Here is a 22,685-nt window from a genome sequence, read left to right as displayed (position 1 = left end):
GTGTGATAGCTTTGAGTAGATCTCATTACCACAGTGCCTGTAATAACTATTCACATGGGGAATGCGGGGGCTGAGATGCAAAACAGAATTGGAAGAAATTTATAGAGGTTTCCATAGAATCAGGGCTGTCACTCCGTCAGTTATTATTACTGAACTAATACAGTCTTAATGTCTGAATAATCAATTGGTTCCAATTTTATGTTTGATATGTCTTTGAAAGGGTTAAGCAGGTTGAGCAAATAGGTGGATGGATGAGAATCTGAATGTGTTCATTAATATGTGATATTGAACAGGTTATTGTGTATTTGATCAACGTGTAACTAAAAAAAGAAACGAGATGTGAAAGATCTGAACAATGAAGGAAACCCAACTTTCTGAACGTTAAGCCTTTTTACAGCCAAAAGTGTTGGTGTCTTTCTTGGTACTGTTAAAAAAAAGTAATTTATTTTTAATAATTTGTTAATAGCAATAGTATAATTTTGTTTGGTTGAGATCTTCATGATAAATTTTCTTTTGTTAACTCATACTTATTTGCTCAGTTGCCTGTTCTGTTATAGTCACACTGTATTTTAAAACAATATAATTGCTATATTAAATCTATGGACGTAGGTGCTTTATTTTGTAGTACCTCTAACGTATGATCATAACTAGTTCTATTTTTTTTCCCCACAAAGCTAGTGATCTTGCATCTTTATCAGGAGATCCCAAGACAATTAAACAGTAATTTTAAAATAATGTGATAATTGCCTCATGATCATGCAAATACAAAACAGCAATATTGAAATTATAATAAATTATATGGTGAATACAAATTAATGCAAATGGTAATAGTGAGATCCTGAGTTTATTATTGTCCAAAATAGTGTTCTCAAAGATATGAACAATGTTTAAAAAGATTAAAAAACAGAACTGTACAAATATCAAGTTGTGTTTATACTAAACAAAAGAATATACTAAACACATCAGCACGCATGTATTCTAATAGTACAACATTGTTTTTTTGTACCACATGTTCAAAATTCCTTTTTATAGTGAGTCACTCACAAATTGTATTCATAGCTTTGAAATAGTTTTATTTAATTATAACTTACCTTGCAGTAAGCAGTGACTATAATGGCTAATATCAGCTAGTGCTGTACAGCTGGTTCTGACTAAGAGCCATGTAACTAATAAACTGATGGTTATAATGTCAGTGGTAAATACGTTTTATGTTTTATTTTCTCAGTAAGAGCAAAGTAGATAAATATCAAAAATGGTTTTGAATTTTTAAATCTTTGTGGTATTCCAGTCTTATCAGTGTTTCTATTTTCTTAACAGGACACTATGGCATTTCGTAAAACTGTAAAAAGAACACTTTTTATTGGAAGCGGTGTTTTGGCTGCAGTCTATGGATGCTCTCAGCTTACTGATTACTACAAAAAACATGTATGTATTAATTTGGACATATATATTTTATAGTGTGGTCTCTCTTTTATATAGCTGCTCCTCATTTGGAATTTAGAGACAGTTGCTTTAAAGCATCTTTGAGTGTTTTTTGCTAATTAGAAATACAGGAATACAGTGGTGTAGAGTTTTTGATATTTAATATTTGCGAGAGAAGAACTTTAAAGAATATTGTAAAAGTTTACAATGTTTGAAATGTTCCATGAGATGGATTGTTAAGTAGTAAATTTCATACTTCACTTAAAGACAAGTGTTAGATTGAGTTGAAATGCATTTACAAAAGAGGACGGGCAATACAAGGCATTTGCAAAACAAAGAATTCGCCGTAGGGTCATAGATTACTGTGTACTACTCACTTTTTGATCTCTTGTCATGTCAAACAAACCGTAACACAACATGACATCTCCAGGCAACTTAATGATGTGGGAAAGAAAATTGTCAAGGCTTCAGCATCCACGTGTAGGCAAAAGTGTTATGGTGGAAATATCTATGTTTACTTACAGTGCTTTTAAAAATTTTTTGGATCCCTTCACTGTTTATGTGGTGTGTTATGTTGCATCCTTATACTAAAATCATTTCAGTTAATTTTTTTCCCTCATCAAGCAACACTCAGTAGCTCTGAATGGCAAAGTTTAAACATGATTTTAAAAATGTTTGCAAAAATATTTAAAAAAAAAACAACACGGAAACATCACTTTGACACAAGTATTCAGACTCTTTATTCGGTACCTTTGGTAGCGGTCACAGCCTGGAGTTTTCTAGGATATGTCCCAACATGCTTCTCACACCAGGATTTTGGCTGGTGAGACTTTGGGCCAATCAGATTTTCATTAAGGATATCTCTGTACTTTGCTCCATTTATGTTTTCCTCAACCCTGACTAGTTTTCATACCCTGGCATTGAGGAGCAACCCCACAGAAAGATGCTGTCACCTCCATGCTTCACTTTTGGAATGGTATTGTACAGGTGGTAAGTGGTGCCTGGTTTCTTTCAAACGTGACACTTAGAATTGTGGATAAATAGCTCAGTTTTGGTTTCATCAGATCAGCAAATCTTGGTTCTTAGTCTGTGAGGGCTTTAGGTGCCTTTTTGCAAATTTCAGGCAGTCTTTCATGTGTCATCTACACAATTTTCCAAAAACCTAGCTTAATGGAGTGTTGCAGAGGTGACTGTCCTTCTGGAAGTTACTTCCATCTCCATTAGGTTCTTGGTCACCTCACTTACCAAAGCCCTTCTCCCCCAAATGATCAGTTTGACTGTGTAGCCAGCTCTTGGACAAAACATTGTTGTTCCAGACATCTTTCATTTAAGAGTTACGGAGGCCAATGCGCTCTAGAGAACATTCAGTGCTGCAGAACCTTTTTTTGTAGCCTTGACATAATCCTATCTCTTAAGCTCTGCAGCTTCTTTCACTTCATTACTTGATTTTTGCTCTGATACACTTTGTCAACTGTGGGGACCTTTTATAGACAGATGCGTGCCTTCACTAATCATGTTGAATCAATTGAGTTGGCCACAGGTGGACTCTAAACAAGGTGCAGAAACATCTCAGTGATGATCAGTTGAGTGTGATGCAGTTGAGCCACCATTCAAGTGTCGTAGCAGAGGGTCTAAATACTTGAGCCAATGTGATATTTCAGTTTTTTATTTTTAATACATTTGCAAAAAATTCTAAAATCCTGTTTTCACTTTATTATTCTGGGTAATTGCATGTTGTTTGCTTGGAGGAAAAAAATGAATGTAAACAATTTTAGTGTAAGGCTGCAACACAGCAAACTGTGAAAAAAGTGAAGAGACTGAATACTTCCTGGAAGTCGCTGTACAAACATGCATTTCAGTTCTGCTTTAATTACAATGAAAAGCAGCATTAAGTGTGTAAAAATAATTTTCTTATGATTTGTATACTGTACATTTATTTAAAGTGTTGAATTCTGTTGGTCAAGACACACTCTTCATTTTGTTTATTACTGCAATGAAGAGTTCTAATTACAGTCAGCAAAAGGTTTTTTTCCCCAAGTATAAAATGAGGCTTTAATTGTAGTGATCATTTTCAATGCTGGAATTTCACAATGATGCAATGGTTATAACTACTGCCTCATTGATCCAAAATGCTGGGTTTGAATCCCTGTTTTTTTGGCTGTTTGGAGTCTCTATGGGTTTTCCTCTGCGTACTTCAGTTTTTTCTGCATATTGCCAGAGACTTGGCTCTTACATTGACTGGAGAGTCAAACATACTGGCAAACCAATTACTAGGGAGTGATTGTGCAATACAACAATAAGAATACTGATTAAACATTACAATACAGTTGACCATTTAAAATGTTTAAATATATTGGTGAGAACACCCAATTAAAGTTTCCCTTACTCAAATCACATCATTACAAGGTAATTTACAAATAATAAAAGAATGAAATTCAAAGCAACATTGAATAATTGTAATAAATGCATTGGCTTTGAGAAAAAAAAAACCATGAAAATATAGGTTACTATTCTGAAACTTTGAGATTGTGTTAGCAATAAAATAAAAGAAAACAATTGGTCAGGTACTAATAAAATTTAAAGTATCTTGCGTTCACTTGGAAAGACTGTGACCAGGCAAACCTATCTGAATTCTTCAAAATAATTAAACCATCAACTTTTTTTTACTGAACATTTGCCTGTGTGACAATTTTTTAAATCTACTGTATTTTTTCATTATTGTGATGTGGGAATCAATCATGGAAGTATCATGGCCTGGAGGCATAACGGCTGTACACTTGCAGGCTTCTCCAGGTAGGATGTAGTATGCTGTATAGCATGCACAGCTCTCTTAGGTATATGGGAGTGGCCACAACCTACCATAAAACATTTACCAGACAGAGAAAGTTGACACAAAAAGAAACTCATACTATAGCATCTGCAAGGCTGTGTTTTAGTAAGGCAGATGAATTAACAAAAAAGAGTAGCACCAGGAAAAGTAAGATACTTATTTGTCTGTTTTTAGCCAGAATAGCTTGACACCAGTAGACAGATTCCCACAGATCACGGCAAGCTCATCTTCTTCCTTTGCTTCCTTTGCTTAATATTACATAGTAATAAACGTCTGGGTATATACAGTAAAACAATGAATCCAGGAGTGTTTTTATATAGCACCTTTTAAAGATACAGTCATGCACCGACTTATGGCTACATTTGTGACTGGCCTTTTGGCTGTATGTTGGTCGCAGAGTGTTCAGGTCATTGCAATTGAGGCCCTGTGGGTCTGAAGTGAGTCACAAGTATGCATACTTTAACGGCTGGTATGGAGTAGCACAAACAGGTTTTTGGTTCTCGGCAACCAGACCCTGGGTCTGTGTAACTCATTGTTTCCCAACCACCGTATCACACTGTTTCACAAATGGATCGCGTAAGACAGTTTTTCTCAACCAGTGGATTGTACCTGATGTTGCCACCAGTGGATAATGGGTTGTCATCTCTGGTTTGCAAGTGTGTCGCTAGTGGATTGCCTAGGTGATTGACAGTGTTGCGTGATATGTTTCCCCATTTCTATGTGAGCTTGTTTCAGAAAGTGGGACATCCAGTCATACTTGCATTACCAAGAGGATGGAATGCAATTGCCGCTGTGTGGCCATTAGTGAAGACACAACTGGGTTGTAGGACCATAAAGGCCTAGAAATAAATACTGGTGTAAGAAAGGGCTAAATACATAAGAATTAGTCACGTGGAGCAGCGCTGATTAAAGCAAACCTTAAAGGGCTCTCAAAGAGTCAAAAAACATATGACACCCAGTGAAATAATAATGATAATAATGAAAGGTTTATTACTGAGGATGGTTTTGGCAATTTCCAAAACATTATTATCCCATTGTTTTGCACCCATAAGTATGAATCACTTCAACTCGGTCAACCATAAATTGGCACATGACTATATACACTGGAACTGCAAACTGCCTATGGTCAAATAGCGTGTTGTCCCTGAATATGAATAAAATATTGGCTATTTAAATTGGGGGCAAATAGCAAAGGCAGTTATTACATGTATCTAGATTTCAGTTAAGTTTCAACTTCAATTTTTTTCATTTTTAGAAAATTATGTTTTTAAGATAATGTAAGAAACATAAAAACACAAAACAGAAAAAGAAGTCCAGCACAGCTTTTTAAGACCGGTGAACAGGCAGAATGAATATTAATAAGCATCCTTCGCAGTAACATTTATTTCTTCAGCATATTTTCATATATAGGCCGTAGCTCAAATTACTTTAGGTTAGATGCACAGAGTATTCATAATATATTTTGTTTATGGTGACCATTGCTTCACATTTGCTTAATCCATCCACCCATCCATCTTCCTAACCCGCTTATCCAGGGAGGGTCATGGGACATGTGAGCCTATCCCAGCAATCATCAGGTGCATGGAAGGGATGACATCTGAACAGGGTGCCAGTCTATCACAGTTGCTTTATTCATTTCATTTTAAAACTTCTCATGATAAAGTAAACAAAACTAAACTAAACCTAAACATTCAGCAGTGAAAGACTAAAGTGGAGTGAAAGCAACAGACACCAACTTAGTGCACGACCAGGTTTATGAGCAGGTGAGACTTGTGCTTTTAAATGCAGCCTTACAGCATACAGTGTAAACATCAGAGTCACAACTGGATAAAGTACAGCACCTAACTCCCTAATGGAGAGTTTTCTTAGGAAATAACTATGCTGAGTGAAATTTACAATTCTAATATTTTTTAAAGTCCTGTGGTAAACGTTTAAGTGAACATCATGCACAAAATCATTTATACATGAATTTTGTTTCATTATTCCCCAGTTTTGCATTGCAGATACAGGATAACACACATTTTAAAGTGTGTAATTTACAAGCATTGCTTCACAAATTTAGGTTTTGCTAAAGGTCGCCCCTTTTTTTCAGCAGCTCTGAATGTCAGTAGTGTCACTCTCACAGCAATATGCTCATTTTATTTTTTATACCACTTAACGACAATTCTCTTGATTCATTCTTTTCTGTAAAACTTTCCTTTTTTTCTTTTTGTGTAAGTTGCCTGCATGTAATGTTACTTAAAAGAAATACTTCAATCTTTTTTTTTTTCGTCCTTTTACTTAATGATACATCAATATCACTATCTGGCTGATTGCATTTTCTTTACCATTTTTCATGTCTGCTTTTAGACACAAGTTCTGGAATTTACCTTTGCAGCATTTAGCAGATGAAATGGTGATCACATAGTTTTGCAATGACTTAAACAAATTTCTAATTGTTCAGGTCTGTAGCTTAAAAAATCATTATACAAACATTTTAAATGAGTAAATAGCTAAAGCTGTTAAATGAACACAATTCCATCTCAGTTGATTCTTTAACCTAAATCAATACTACTTAACCATTTATTCCAACTGTTCTTATGATTCTCCCTTTACTTATTATGAAGAAGCAGTTCAGATCATTTTACTTCAGCATTCTGACTCCATTTAAACATACTAGGTACCAACAAGCTAGTAATAGGACTATGTACCGGTAATATCCAGAACTGAAATTTCTGTCTGTTTATTTGTCTTCATGTTCCTTACCAGTTCCTTTGTCACCAGTGGTAGTCCATTTAAACTTGGCAGATTAGCACAGATCTTTGAGAGCAAATTAAGAGGTATATTTCATTTAATAAAGTACACTATGGAACCTATGAAAATGTTGTGGTAGTATAAACAGAAAAGGACTGGGGGAAAACAGTGACACCCATGTTTTCTCTGTTCCTTTTCTTTGTCTGGTTCATGCAGAAATTAAAAGAATACTGCATTCTTTTCATATGAAAAAACTATTCCTGCTAACACAGAAATTGATACACATAAAAGAATACACTTATTAGGCGTTTGAATACTGTTGCTAAGAGTCAGGACTGAATTATTTTAGTCATTTCTATCAAGATTCTTGACATTAAGTTTGTTTGCATGCAGGTCTTAGAAGTGCATCATTAAATAATAAACAAAAATCTGAAAATTTCTGAATTTTTTTTATTAGTCTATTAATGATTTTTAAGCCTATTTCTATGCTTCTGTGCTATAGTGAGAGACTCATTTTTTTCCAAAAAAAAAAAAAAAAAAACCAAAACATAGGCTAGTAGTCACTCTTCCTTCCATTAATCTTTCTGTGAAAAGCTTACTTTAAACAATAATAAATCCAAATTACAAAGGCATTACAAAGGTGAGAAAGTGGGATCCATAGTGGAGTAGCAAGGTGGAAAGCAGCATTCAGTACTATTAATGATAACATGATTTCTTCTTCCAAGTTTCCCAAAAAGCTTGTGGATGATGCCCATGACGTCAGGAATAATTTTCTATGAAAAGAGGAGTAAAAGAGTGGTTTCCATTGAATAAATGAGAGAGAATTGGGAGAGTTCCAAAAGGAGGCTGTAATAGTTTTTGTAGCTAGCATCTTCAAGGCAAGCAGTCATTGCTCTTTAATTGTAAGAGGAAAAGAAGAGTAAAAGTGGAACTTTCTGACTGACAGTTGTCTGTGGAGAAAATGTAAAACTGCATTCCACAGTAAGAACATCATCACCCACATCAGGCATGTTGATGGTAGCATCATGATGTTGGAATGCTTTGCCGCTTCAAATCTTAGAATTATCATAATTGACTAAATCATGTATTCCATCCTGTTTCAAAAGATTCTTAAAAAAAAAAGTCAAACAATCCATCCATGACATGAAGCTAAATTGCATCAGGGTTGTGCTACAAGACAGTAATCCAAAGCACCAGCAGGTCTAAATCGGAATCACCACTGAAGAAAAATAAATGCTTGGTTTTGGAATGGCAATTTATCATTTGTCCGACTTTAAGTATATACTTTCATATCAGTATATAAATGCATCCTAAATATATTAGTAAATATCTAAATAGAGCAGAAATACAGGCTGTATGTCTGCATAGCATTCAAAGGTAAAACCACAGTGACTTATTGATAATTATTCCTCATTAAAGGGTGGTTTTGGAATGGCAATTTATCATTTGTCCGACTTTAAGTATATACTTTCATATCAGTATATAAATGCATCCTAAATATATTAGTAAATATCTAAATAGAGCAGAAATGCAGGCTGTATGTCTGCATAGCATTCAAAGGTAAAACCACAGTGACTTATTGATAATTATTCCTCATTAAAGGGAACAATTACTGTTTTGCTCTTAAGGCACTCTAACTTGTTTTAATAAATAAATTGAAAAAATATCAGTCATTTTGTTGTGTGTTCCCCTTTTTCTAATAACAGGTTTTCTTTGACAGTCTGATTAGATTATGTTCATGAGGAAAAAAAACAGGTTGTAATGTAGAAAATTAGTGAAGAGAAAAAAGTATTTCACTATACTGTATCCTAAAATATGGATGCATTGAATTTTCTAAAATTTAGAGAAAGCATGTGCAGCACTGAGTTGTCAGCTAAAACTGAATTTGGGGGAGATGTGTTTTAGAACTGATCCATCTGGAACAAGCAGCATTGCTCTCTTCAGTTTAAATTTGTGTCTAGTTTTCCTGTTATGAATGGCACCCAAAATTCAGTCCAGTTCAAGACATTGTACTATAAAATATAATGATCTTAAAAATCATTTGTTGCTAGGATCAGTATTTTATAAGTATCAAGATTTTCCAGTCACATAAAACACAAATGCATTGAAATATTTAATTCACTTATTTTAGTAAAGAAGAGCTAATATTATAAAATGAGCACCATAGAATTTACCCTTTGAGGGAAATAGTTCATCCATCCATCCATCCATTTTCCATCCCGCTGAAACCGAACACAGGGTCACGGGGGTCTGCTGGAGCCAAACCCAGCCAACACAGGGCACAAGGCAGGAACCAATCCTGGGCAGGGTGCCAACCCACTGCAGGACACACACACACAAACACACCAAGCACACACTAGGGCCAATTTAGAATCGCCAGTCCACCTAACCTGCATGTCTTTGGACTGTGGGAGGAAACCGGAGCGCCCGGAGGAAACCCACGCAGACACTGGGAGAACATGCAAACTCCATGCAGGGAGGACCTGGGAAGCGAACCCGGGTCTCCTTACTGCGAGGCAGCAGTGCTACCACTGCGCCACTGTGCCGCCCAAAATAGTTCATATAATGTTAATTAATATACAGTATTCTTGTCTGTGTTGGTGCCATTCAAATAGTAAATGTACTGTACTCTGTACATGTGGCTGTGCTAGCACCTCCACTGCTACTGAACATTTGATGAACACGTTACCTATAGGATGTACCAAAAAAACTCTACATGAATTATAACAACAAAATTTAAGATGCATCCATTCATTTTTGCTCTTCCTCTTTGAAATAAAGGGTTACATCAAATCAGAATGTAGGTATATTACTTGGCATATAAAAATATGTACATATATATATACATGTGTGTGTGTGTGTATATGTAGATTTATTTATATATATATATGTATGTGTGTGTGTGTATATGTATGTATGTGTGTGTGTGTGTGTATATATATATATATATATATATATATATATATATATTGTAGCAGATAAGGTCTTTGTCCACCTCTCGGACCCTCAGGTACCACTCCAGACACCAGATGAATGTACAGTTTTCGTTTATTTTGTACTCACGTGCACCAAGCACCCTCCACTCCACACTATTCATAAATAAATCACTAATTACTAACAATACTCTTTCCTCCTCGCCCAGACACTTCGCCCTCCTACCTCCCAGCTCACCTCAATGTACTGGGCTTCCCAGAGTCCTTTTATAGGGTAAACAGTCCTTTTTTTCAACACGAGAGCACGTCGTTTCTTCCTGTCACGTGACCATGACATACTCCCGGGTTATAGGGCACATAAGAGCCCAGGAGCCCTCCTACAGCAACGCCTGGTGGCCCCCAAGGTATCCAGCAGGGCTGTGTGTAGAAACTACAAAGTCCATGAGGCCCTGCTAGAACTCGGGGCATGTTTATGCTGTCCGGAGAGCTCCTCCTGGCGGCCTGGGGGTGAGGGCCGGAGTAAAATGCCGGCAATCCACCACAATATATATATATATATATATATATATATATATATATATATATATATATATATATATATATATAGTGAGAGATTAGGGTGCTCTCGCGCCCTTGAACCCTCAGACCACACGTCAGACACCAGATAAAAGTCCAGAATGACTTTATTAATAATAATAATAATGTGCACAAAGCACCCTCCACTCCACAATACTCAAATAAACAATACAAATACACAATCCTCCACTCTCCCCGACGCTTAGCCACCCTGCCTCCCAACTTAGCTCGATGTCTGGGATCTCCCACAATCCTTTTATAGTCCGTGATCCAGAAGTGCTTCTAAGCCCTCAGTCCATATGATTACCCAGCTTCCGGGTCAAACGAAAACTCCTTTTCTTCATCAGCCCGGAAACACTATATTTCTTCCAACCATGTGACTAGGATTTACTTCAGGGCTGTGTATTAAAACTCCATAGTCCATGATGCCCTGCTGGAATTCGGGGCATCTCCACGTTGCAAGGAGGGCTCCATCTAGCAGCCTGGGGGTATTGGCTGGGATGAATGGCCGGCCATATCCCACTATATATATAATTAAGAAATTATTTAAACTTTAACAATAATTAAAAGGAACCAAACAAAGCCCTGTATAGAAGACTTGTACAGAAACAACAAAATACTAGCTGCCCGATAGTGTTGGGGGTAGGAAGGTGATCATCACCCAAGAACCTAGCTGTAAGGTGAGGAAAAGAAAATAAAACACCTATAAAAAGGAGGAGGCAGGGGTATAAGAGAAGGGTAAAAACAACAAATGCTAAGAACAACATTAAGAACTATGATTACTCAAAGAGAAACTGTTTAGCCTGGTCCTAATCAAGCTTTTTATGTTGTTCCACTTATTAATATTAGAACTGGATACCCCTTCCAGTTCTGGCTGAGAGCACCCCAAAAGCATTTTGTTGTAAAAGAGTGGTTTCCATTGAATAATGAGAGAGAACTGGGAGAGATCCAAAAGGAGGCTGTAACAGTTTTTGCAGCTAGCATCTCCAAGGCAAGCAGTCATTGCTCTTTAGTTGTAAGAGAAAGAACAGAGAGATCCAGTAAAAGAAAGATGTGAGGAAAAAAGGTGATTATTTATAAGAAGAATGGAATTCTGAAATTGAGAAATGTAATCAGCAAACTAAATCCAGATGGTAATTCCAAAATATATGGATTAAGGTATCGGGAGTATTTAACTAGCGTAAAGTGGAAGTTGGTATTTCTTGAGCCAAGCCAGGGTTGTAACATATACAAGGATTGATATATAAACAATGCAGTATTACTCTGTGTACTGATAGACAGGATTTGTGCAAAGTAATCTTTTTAAAAACTGTGCTCCATGAAATATATAGGTCTTTGGGAGAGCCTACAGCCACACTGCCGTTAAAGGCAACAGTAAAATGCTTTACCTAGCAATTTATTTTAATTCGCTACTGGCTTTCATTTGGAGATAGTGATTATAAAAGTTAAAAATAGGATGAGTGGAGAGAGGTCTCACTTATCTTGAGGATGAAAAAGTAGAAAGTTGGATTGAGAAGGTAGATTTTGAAGACTATAAAATTTGCAGGCTCACAATAATAAAGATAACCCCCAAGGTATGAATGATTTGACTTGCATATGGGTAATAAAATATGGAATTTTATTCAAGATGTAAGGTATGATTATAACCATGTTAGCCATGTGCCAATGTGTTTTGCCACCTTATGTCATATTATAAAGGAACATTTAATTATTTAATGGGTTAAGAGTTGATTTGCTGGCTCTCCGTTTGAGTTCAATGAAAGGCAGGGTATGTAATGCTCTACAATTAGCTAAAATTGATTCAGTATGTAGCCAGCACCAAAATGGCCATGGGAAAAAGGCCCAATGGTAAAGCTCCAAATATAGCCATAACAGTCAACCTTCAGGTCAGGTCAGGTCATGTTGGGGAGCATGCACTGGTACAGCACTTAGCCACACCCACCTCATGATGAAACAGCTTGGGATCCTGGTTGGCCACCCCCCAGGCAGACACGCAGTCCAGTCCCACTCTCCGGAAATGACCATCTATTTGTTACAGCCAGGTGTTAACGTGGGCGTCCCCTTGGCCAGGTCCAGCCACTCAGGTCCTCAACAATGAGGACCCTGCAAGCCAGATCACCCTCCAGGACTCACGCTACATGGCCGTAGTGCCATAACTGACGCTCCCTCACAATGCAGGTAATGTGCCCCATTTAGATCTCCACGAGCGGCCGCTCATTTGACACAAAGTCAAACATGTGGTACCCAAAGATTTTCCGAAGAGACACAGTACCAAAGGACTCCAGTCTTCGTCTCAGGTCACTGAATAGCATCCATGTCTCGCAACCATATAGCAAGATATTCCAAAGGTCTAGTACCCAGGCCATTGTTGAGGTAGACTCTGGTCCACTGCAACCCAGAATTAGATTGAGCACATTTGAAAATGTATGTTATCATCTTCTGTGTCTCTGAAAAATGAATATATTAAAATAAATAGTAGTATTCTTTGATGCATGATTGCATATCTAATCTACAGTTATCCACTTAATCTATTTCAGGGTTTCAGGGAGCTGGAGCCTAACCTGGTGCTTTTAAAAAATTATTTTTAACTAATATTCTTATGCAAAATCAACGTGTAATTTGTTATTTTAAAACCTATGAGTTGTGAATCCCAACAGCTTGGGGCTAAGATCAGGGAGTTAGGAGAACATATAACAGCAATAAACCCACTTTCAGCTTTCTGTATTTATTTTAGACGTGTTATTTTTTAACATAGAGCGGATAGCAATAAATGAACTGTGTTAGGGTATTCAACATTCAGATTTTATTTTTTTTCTAGTGAAAAACTACTGTTTACCACATTACTATGTACCTGCTTCTGTAACAGCGATATTTGAAAGTAAGCCCCAGGGAATCTATAAATAATAGCATTCTAAGATGCTGTTGCTGTAGCAATGCACTCGTTGATTATTAATTAATTAGAATTTTTTTAGATCAGCATAAATTAGCATTACTGCAGACAGCCCTAAGAAAATGGGTTTTATTACAGTAATAATTTTAATGTGCTTACATATCAGGCAAGAAAAAAACATTGAGCCCCCAGATTATAATAGTAATTCATTAAAGTGCAGCAGAAATGTTCAGGTATTCATTTTTGGGGGGTGGGAGATTTGTCTTTTTTTAACCAGTCATGAGCACCCTTTGTTTACTGGATATAATTACTATGGATTTAATTTGCATGTTTAAAAATATTGCAATCATCAAGTCCCAAATAATCCAAGAAGTTAATTAATGGTACAACAGGGAATATCAGAGCTGAAATTATTTATGTTTTCAATTGAATAATGCTAAACTTACAGTTTTGACTGCATTGGCTATTTGTATGCATATGTGTTCCCATTGAATTCTCTGTAGTTGGGACTGTCTGCCTCTGCCTCAAAACATCCCATAACTTTTCCTCGACTGTTTGTAACCCCGCAGGGCTGTCTTCCTCCCTGTACGACTCCAGCAATCTATTTGAGTCCCAATGGAATAAGTCTTGCCAGATGCAGGAGATGATATTGCATGCCTGACAAACCCTAGCAAGGTGTTGGCTCATCGAGCCCTCCTATGGGCTTCACTGGGCCTTTATACAGCAGCCTTTTGGGATTTCATTGTCTCATGCTGGCAAGGACACCACCTGTGGCGAAACCTTCTGTATTATGGACACTTTTTTTTTTTCTTTTCACTTAACTAGATTAGTAATCGGAGAGCCAATTACTTTTTGTCGAAAGTACATTTGTAGACTTGGTTTTATTTAAATATTGTCTTCTTTTGGATATGAAAAGTGTATGAAATTAATAAATAAACATTAACTTAATTAAGTAATAGCTTGTCTTTGTGCCAGATTTATAAACTATGTTAAATGTTTTTGGTATTCATATAACTGTTAATGTTCATGTTCACTTTTTTACAGTGAGTTGTTAAATGCAGGATTATTTATTACTATCATTGTTGTATTATCACTTCCCAACAAGGAACCAAGAGATTTACCCACTTGATAAAAAAAGGTATGTGGAGAGCCAGGGCCTCTACCAATAGCAAGGAAGTCAAAAGCCCTGACTGGTTCTGAATCCCACTCAAGGGTCATTTTAGAGTTGGCAATCTACTGGTCGTGCATGTCTTACGATTGAGGAAGACATTAAAGACAAACCCACAGGGAGAATGTGCAAATTCCACTCAGACAGTGCCTGACAGAACATTTGAATCAAACACCATAAAGGTTTGAGGTGGCATCGTCAACCAGTTTGCCTCAGTGCTTATATAAATTTGTAAAATTACACTATGCTGGTAGTTTTATATTGTATGTAACATGGTGCATGTTCCTATTTTTACTTTAAATACAAGCAACCTTTTAATAATACATTACAATTTCAAACCTTCCTAATCCAGTTCAGAGTCATTGGATGAAGGAGGCAATGTTGGCAGCACTGGGCACAGTCCCAGATAAGGTGCCAGTCTTTTAGCATGCTGTACAGTCACACTCACACAGGGCTAATTTGGATTTGCCAGGTAACCCAGTCTGCACATCTTTGTGGATGTGAGGGGAAACAGAATACCTGGAGCAAACATAATTAAATTAAAACCATTTTTAAATAAACAGTAAAACTGGTCAGTTCATTTTCTGCAAAATATAAATGCTTTGAATACAAAAATGCAGTAGAAAGCTACACTAAATTACAGTTTGAGTGTCTGTTGTGGTGTGGATATTGCAGTTACTTTTTAATATATTTATTTATTGATAATGTAATACATTATAAAAAGGTGTTTTAATATGTTTCACATTTTTACCGTTTATTTAGTCAGATATTGTTTTTATATATTTTTCATATTTTATTATATATTTCAGCATTGTTTTATGGACCACTGTTGGAAAAACGATTGTGAATAAAACTGTTGATTGGAAAATGAACGTGTTACAGTGAAATCATTAATGAAAAAAAGTCAGCTATGTGGGATTGATTATAAATTAACAAGATTTGCCTGGTGATGCTATTTGTTAAAAAAAATCACCTTACTATTTCCTTTAAGATATTTATATTGCATTTATTAGTTGAAATTAAAAACGCTCTCTTTTTATGATTACACTTTTTGCTTTCAGTATCACAGCCTATTCATACAAAATAATGGGGGAAACTTTTTCTGCACAGAACAATAATTTGCATGAAATCTAGTGTCACACTCACATATTTTACATGATTACAGGACAACCTGGTTGTTAATTGTCTGTGGTGCTTAAATATGCACATCTTTAGAAATAGACACTAATTATTAGATCTTGTTTGCTGTTACAGTCTAAATTGCAAATGTCTAGGTTCATTCACAGATTTGCAAGTCTAATGGTGCATGAGCACGGAGAAGATTGATGTAATCATTTAGAATGAATGCTAAATACAAAATGAATAAAATGTTTCCTCATTATTAAGACTCTTATATAAACAGATTTTATATTCAGCACTTTGCATACCAGTAAACTTTTAAAAACTGCAACCAGTATGCAAGTGAGACCTTTTTAAGCAATTAATAAAAAATGCCTATTATATACAGTATGTAACATTTGGGGATTGAGACTATTGCTTGCTGTCTTGGTGGGTTCCCCTGGGTCAAAGACTACTGAAGTAACTTGGTACTGCTTTAGACTATACGTTTTCCTTGGAGGGTAATGGAGTGGTTTGTACTCATTTAAGGATTTGAAATCTGTAAGACATAGTAAAGGTTTATTCACTAAGATTCCCTTAATTTATGCTAAGTCAGAACTACAATTCCAATGAAATCATAAAAGCAAATGTACTTAATTATTTTTACATGTATTTATTTACTCCTTCTTGGAATATGACCTTGGAGTGGTTAAGGGACACATTCATATGGACTAGACTACTGGAGATGAAAACTGGCTTTAGGAATGTGGAGTGTCACTTCACTGTGGGAATGATTCTCAGATGAGGGTGCTTGTTCTTATTCCCTGGATTTGCTTTTCAGGATAGATCCAAGTCAGCAAAGATGTGCTGCAGATTAGGGTAATAAAGGATAAAGATGGAAACATACTCACAAGTGAGGAGAGTGTGTTGAGCAGATGGAAAGTGTACTTTGAGAGGCTGATGAATGAAGAGAATGAGAGAGAGAAGAGGTTGGACGATGTTGAGATAATGAATCAGGAAGTGAAACGGATTAGCAAGGAGGAAGTAAGGATAGCTATGAAGAGGATGAAGAATGGAAAAGCCGTTGGTCCGGATGACATACCTGTGGAAGCATGGAGGTGTTTAGGAGAGATGGCAGTGGAGTTTTTAAACAGATTGTTTAATGGAATCTTGGAAAGTGAGAGGATGCCTGAGGAGTGGAGAAAATGTGTACTGGTGCTGATATTTAAGAATAAGGGGGATGTGCAGGACTGTAGTAACTACAGGGGGGATAAAATTGATGAGCCACAGCATGATGTTATGGGAAAGAGTAGTGGAAGCTAGGTTAAGAAGTGAGGTGATGATTAGTGAGCAGCAGTATGGTTTCATGCCAAGAAAGAGCACCACAGATGTGATGTTTGCTCTGAGGGTGTTGATGGAGAAGTATAGAGAAGGCCAGAAGGAGTTGCATTGCGTCTTTGTGGACCTGGAGAAAGCATATGACAGGGTGCTCGAGAGGAGTTGTGGTATTGTATGAGGAAGTCGGGAGTGACACAGAAGCATGTAAGAGTTGTACAGGATATGTACGAGGGAAGTGTGACTGGTGAGGTGTGCGGTAGTAGTGACTGATGCATTCAAGGTGGAAGTGGGATTACATCAGGAATCAGCTCTGAGCCCTTTCTTATTTGCAATGGTGGACAGGTTGACAGACAAGATTAGACAGGAGTCCCCATGGACTATGATGTTTGCTGATGACATTGTTATCTGTAGCGATAGTAGGGAGCAGGTTGAGGAGACCCTGGAGAGGTGGAGATATGCTCTAGAGAGGAGAGGAATGAAGGTCAGTAGGAACAAGACAGAATACATGTGTGTGAATGAGAGGGAGGTCAGTGGAATGGTGAGGATGCAAGGAGTAGAGTTGGTGAAGGTGTATGAGTTTAAATATTTGGGATCAACAGTGCAGAGTAATGGAGATTGTGGAAGAGATGTGAAAAAGAGAGTGCAGGCAGGGTGGAATGGGTGGAGAAGTGTGTCAGGAGTGATTTGTGACAGTTGGATATCAGCAAGAGTGAAAGGGAAGGTCTACAGGACGGTAGTGAGACCAGCTATGTTATATGGGTTGGAGACGGTGGCACTGACCAGAAAGCAGGAGACAGAGCTGGAGGTAGCAGTTATAGATTCTAAGATTTGCATTGGGTGTGACGAGGATGGACAGGATTAGAAATGAGTACATTAGAGGATCAGCTCAAGTTGGACATTTGGGAGACAAAGTCAGAGAGGCGGGATTGCGTTGGTTTGGACATGTGCAGTGGAGAGATGCTGAGTATAATGGAAGAAGGATGCTAAGGATAGAGCTACCAGGCAAGAGAAAAAGATGAATGACTAAGAGAAGGTTTATGGATGTGGTGAGAGAGGACATGCAGGTGATGGGTGTAACAGAACAAAATACAGAGGACAGAAAGATATGGAAGAAGATGATCCACTGTGGCGACCCCTAACGGGAGCAGATGAAAGAAGAAGAAGAAGCTATTTAGTATATTAAGCATTCTTTGCAATAGGTACTAAATGGTCATAAATACAAAGTCTCTATTTCTACTAGAAGACTTTAATATTTATGGAGACTTGCAGACATACTGAATTGGTTGTTATTCATAGATTGCCTATAATAATAATTTTTGAACACAAGGTTGATCATTTACTATTCCTGGTACAAGAGCACTATGGGACAAAGCTCAGTCATTGTCTTTGTAGATGTTTTGTTGCAGCAACACAAAATGGTGAAAAAGGCCTCAAAATAAATGTAAACCTGACTAGGGTTTTACTGGTGAGCCTCAGAAAACAGGACTCACCCCAGGCAGCCAGAACTCAAACTTAAGGAGCTGGCTTTTAGCAATACACAGACCCAGAATGGGGACCTGGCTTTAAAAGATCAAAAAGAGCTTTAAATGCCCCCAAAACACAAAAATGCCCTTTCATGGGATAGTATGACCATAAACCTTGTGGCGTTAAAAACCCTATGTTCTTTAAATTAAAAAAAAGAAAAAAAATTGGCAAAAACCAACGAAAAATATCTAAAATGAAGCAATAAGAGGTGCCTAAAAAGGTAACCCAAAGCAAACAAGAACAAATCTGCTATTCCATACTTGAAATTCAAAGTTAGAAGCAAACATTCCATAAAAAAAAAGAAAAGTATGCATAACTGTAATTTTTTCTTCACCATCCTCAACAACACTGTACTGGAACCATCTTCTCAACCTTAATTTAAAGATTAAGGGTGGTCCCACAGTAGAGACATCATGGTGGCTCATCAAAACACAAGGAATAGATTCAAACAACTTAAATACTCAACACATAAATCATAAATGAACTTAACAATATTAACAGAAATTACATAAATATGAAAAAATTAATTCAAAAACAGCAATAAAAAGTAAATTATACTTAATCCAGGGCATAAAGCCTGGCTGAAACAAACAATAGGAGGATCATCTGATCTATGACTATATATTTTCAGTGCATACTCATTATATGGTGGCCCATAGGTGTCAACTGATCAACACTTGGTAATTCAGTTTATTCAATTCAGTTCAGTTTATTTTTATACAGCACTCTTCAGTGAGTGTAGGCTGATAGTGCTGTAATAAGTTCACAGATAAAATGCAATTGCAAATTACCTACATAATGAACACATGTAAAAAGACAGATTTGTTTAAGCATACAGTAAAACAAAGCATGTAATGAGGTGGCTTCATTAGCTGTAGCATTTTTCCGTGGCTAGTAAGGTTCTGTGGCAACACTTAGGGCTTGTTTGTACTTCACGCTCAGAACACGTACGTGCCCGCATCATGGCTTCCATGCGTTCCCAGCGTTCATTTGATGCGTCCTCTGAGCAGGTCCTCAGAAATTAACGCGACGCGTGTACGAGTTGCAGTACCAGGAAAAAGTCTGGAGGCGCAATGTACCCTAGGTTCTTGTCTATAAGCCGGACTCATGTATAAGCCGGAGACCAAAAATCATACGAATTTTTAAAATAAAATCGTATCATAGATAAGCCGGACTCATGGATAAGCCGAACGTACTATAATCTATAACTAATAGAAGGGAGGGAGGTCAGTGGTCTCACTCGCACCCATTTAATTTCTTTAAGGGGGGAGAGAGTGTGAGATATTGGCGTCTCTCTCACTCCCCACATGGCGCGGTTGGAGCGGCCGCAGCGCGTTCTTTCTGCTCTGGGCGTCGCCGAGTCAACACGCGCGCGTAGCGGTCATTTAAATTGTGATTTTATATGTAAGCATATTTAAATATATATCGCGAATTTTTTGCTGGTTCGCGGATTTCTGCGGACAATGGGTCTTTTAATTTCTGGTACATGCTTCCTCAGTTGGTCTGCCCAGTTGATTTCATACAAGGGACGCTACTATATAAATGTAATGAATTATTATTTATTATTATTATTATTATTGGCAGATGGCTGAGAAGCTAGATTGCTTACTTTTCTCTCACTCTTGCGCTGCCTATCTGTGATCCTGACATATGGGGATTGAGCAGGGGGGCTGTTCGCACACCTAGACGATACGGACGCTCGTCTAAAAATGCTGAAAGATTATCTTCACGTTGCTACCTTTTGTAAAGCTGATTCCTGAAAAGACATGCTGCACAGTGCTTCGCATACTTAAAAGCTCGAAGGGTACGTATTGATTTTTGACTGAAAAACAAACTCTCTCTCTCTCTTCCTGCTCCTGCTCCTGACGGAGGGGGTGTGAGCTGCCGCCTTCAACAGCTTTGTGCCGCGGTGCTTCGCATACCTAAAAGCCAAACAGCACCATTGATTTGTTTGCTAGAGATTGTTTTCTCTATCTATGTGACACACACACCTTTGAAGAGGAAGATATGTTTGCACTCTTTTAATTGTGAGACAGAACTGTCATCTCTGTCTTGTCATGGAGCACAGTTTAAACTTTTGAAAAAGAGACAAATGTTTGTTTGCAGTGTTTGAATAACGTTCCTGTCTCTCTACAACCTCCTGTGTTTCTGCGCAAATCTGTGACCCAAGCATGACAATATAAAAATAACCATATAAACATATGGTTTCTACTTCGCGGATTTTCTTATTTCGCGGGTGGCTCTGGAACGCAACCCCCACGATGGATGTATAAGCCGGACTTATGTATAAGCCGATATTCTATTTTTTCATTTTCACAACTTTTTTCCTTAGATAAGCCGCGGCTTATAGACAAGAATTTAGGGTACTAAAAGTTGGAATGTGACGTCAGAGTCTCTGTTTACTATCAAAATGTGACAGAAAGCCGCTTTGCGGATCCTACGAGATCGGTGTGCACGCTTCGATTGTTTGATGTATGGTTCGATGTTGTGAAGCAAAATGCTGACATACAGATGTATTCGTGGTGCTTTTATATTCAAGCTTCGCATATTCCTGACCGTAATGACACGATACATTTTAAAAGTCTCATATACCGTCTTCTGTGCCATCTTTTTTTCTAGGACGTCCTCTGATCCTGACAGCAGCAGATAGCCAGCAATAGATCGCCACACTGCGCACATTGAATGTATGATATTCCAACTCTCTGCACATTTAGAATCCTTAGATTTATACTTTATATCACTTTCATGATGAAATGCATTAAAGTATGTATGTTACATTTTACAGATAAATCGGTAATTTCTTTTAAATAATGAATACTGTTAATAATTACACACATGGGGGTGAAACGGTGGCGGAGCGTTAGCGCTGTTGTCTTGCAAGGAGTCACATCGCTGATATTCCCTGCTTGGAGTTTACATGTTTTCCTGCTGGGTTTCCTTTCAAGGATATGCAGATTTGGTTACACTAAAATGACGCTAGTGTATGTGAGTGCTTGTATTCACCTTGCTATGAGCTAGTGTCTCGTCCAGGGATTGTTTCTATCTTGTGCCCAATGCTAGCTGAAATGGACAAATCCCTGGACTGATGGATTTAATCATTAAACATCCTTTTCAGAGATATTACGGTAAGGTGTCATCGGAATTTAATGGGTGTTCCAGGCAATTCACAACACAGCGAAGCCGCACCTGTTCACATCGTGATAATATCTCGCACTGCCACTGTTGGATTCCTCTAGATTTACGTAAAGTACGTGCGCAAGTATAAACAATACAATGCTTGTGTAGCAGGAACGTCCGCTGCAGCATGCGTCGCCTGAAGTATAACCCCAGCCTTAGAGGCACCTCTTTTTTTCACATAACATCAGGTGTCAATTTTTCTAATTCTTTTACAGTGTAATGCCAAGGACATGTGGTTTAACAGCCTATGTTTAAGAACTCTGGGATGGAGATGGCTGCACTAATATGTGGCCTAAAAATTGTTTGGAAGCAACTTTATCACCCTGTGATGAAAGGCATTAGTAAGGTTGCTGAAAAGCGGCCTTTAGGAGGTCAAAAAGACATTGTGTGACTTTTTCTCAGGGTACTTTAATTTGGCCAAGGAGGTTCTGAAAAGTTTTATAATGAAGGATGTTGCCCAGATAGTTTCCCCCAGCTGTAAAATAAAAAATAATAATAATTGTAACACTTTCATTTAAAAGAACCAATAAAAACGTTACAGAGTTATATTCTTTGGGAGTTCTATAAAATCAATGTGCATTGGTTATTTAACTGTCCCTGAGGACTAGGGAAAAATTCTGCCAGCTACGCTGGACCGATTATTGTGGCCAGTTATGTGATCTGGGTTGTGAGGCAGTACTGCTAACCACTGCGCCACCGTGCCACAAACCACAAAAGATGCAGACTGAACGCATACCACAAACAGAATGCAACAAATGGCCACAAACTAGCAATAAGTAAATAAAATATAGATGATTGCACTGACAGAGTTCCAGTCTTGGGGCACACTTTGGCCCTGCCAAAAAGTGTCAGAGTGGGAGACTGCTTCGTGTTCAGTGGGAAAACATGTTTTGTTTCCCATGTATCTGTGCAGATGCTTTGCACTTTCCTCAAGTAGTAAGAAGAAACATCATGTAAATAGTAATAAATATTTTGTTTTTATTATTTACAGCATGT

General features: G+C 37.5%; 1 protein-coding gene across 1 annotated transcript in view; it reads left to right on the top strand.

The window, feature by feature from the left end:
* The window catches only part of gpd2 (glycerol-3-phosphate dehydrogenase 2 (mitochondrial)), a 177,918-nt gene that overhangs the window by 29,451 nt on the left and 125,782 nt on the right, over positions 1 to 22,685 (top strand). The window contains exon 2 of the mRNA XM_028806453.2: positions 1,318 to 1,425. Coding sequence (XP_028662286.2) covers positions 1,324 to 1,425 — 102 coding nt within the window. The 5' untranslated portion in view covers positions 1,318 to 1,323. The remainder of the gene's footprint in view (positions 1 to 1,317; positions 1,426 to 22,685) is intronic.

The sequence above is a fragment of the Erpetoichthys calabaricus genome, chromosome 8 (genome assembly GCF_900747795.2).
Source record: "Erpetoichthys calabaricus chromosome 8, fErpCal1.3, whole genome shotgun sequence".
NCBI lineage: Eukaryota > Metazoa > Chordata > Cladistia > Polypteriformes > Polypteridae > Erpetoichthys > Erpetoichthys calabaricus.
Note: the sequence above shows the minus strand (reverse complement) of the source record. Positions and strands in the feature narration are given on the sequence as shown.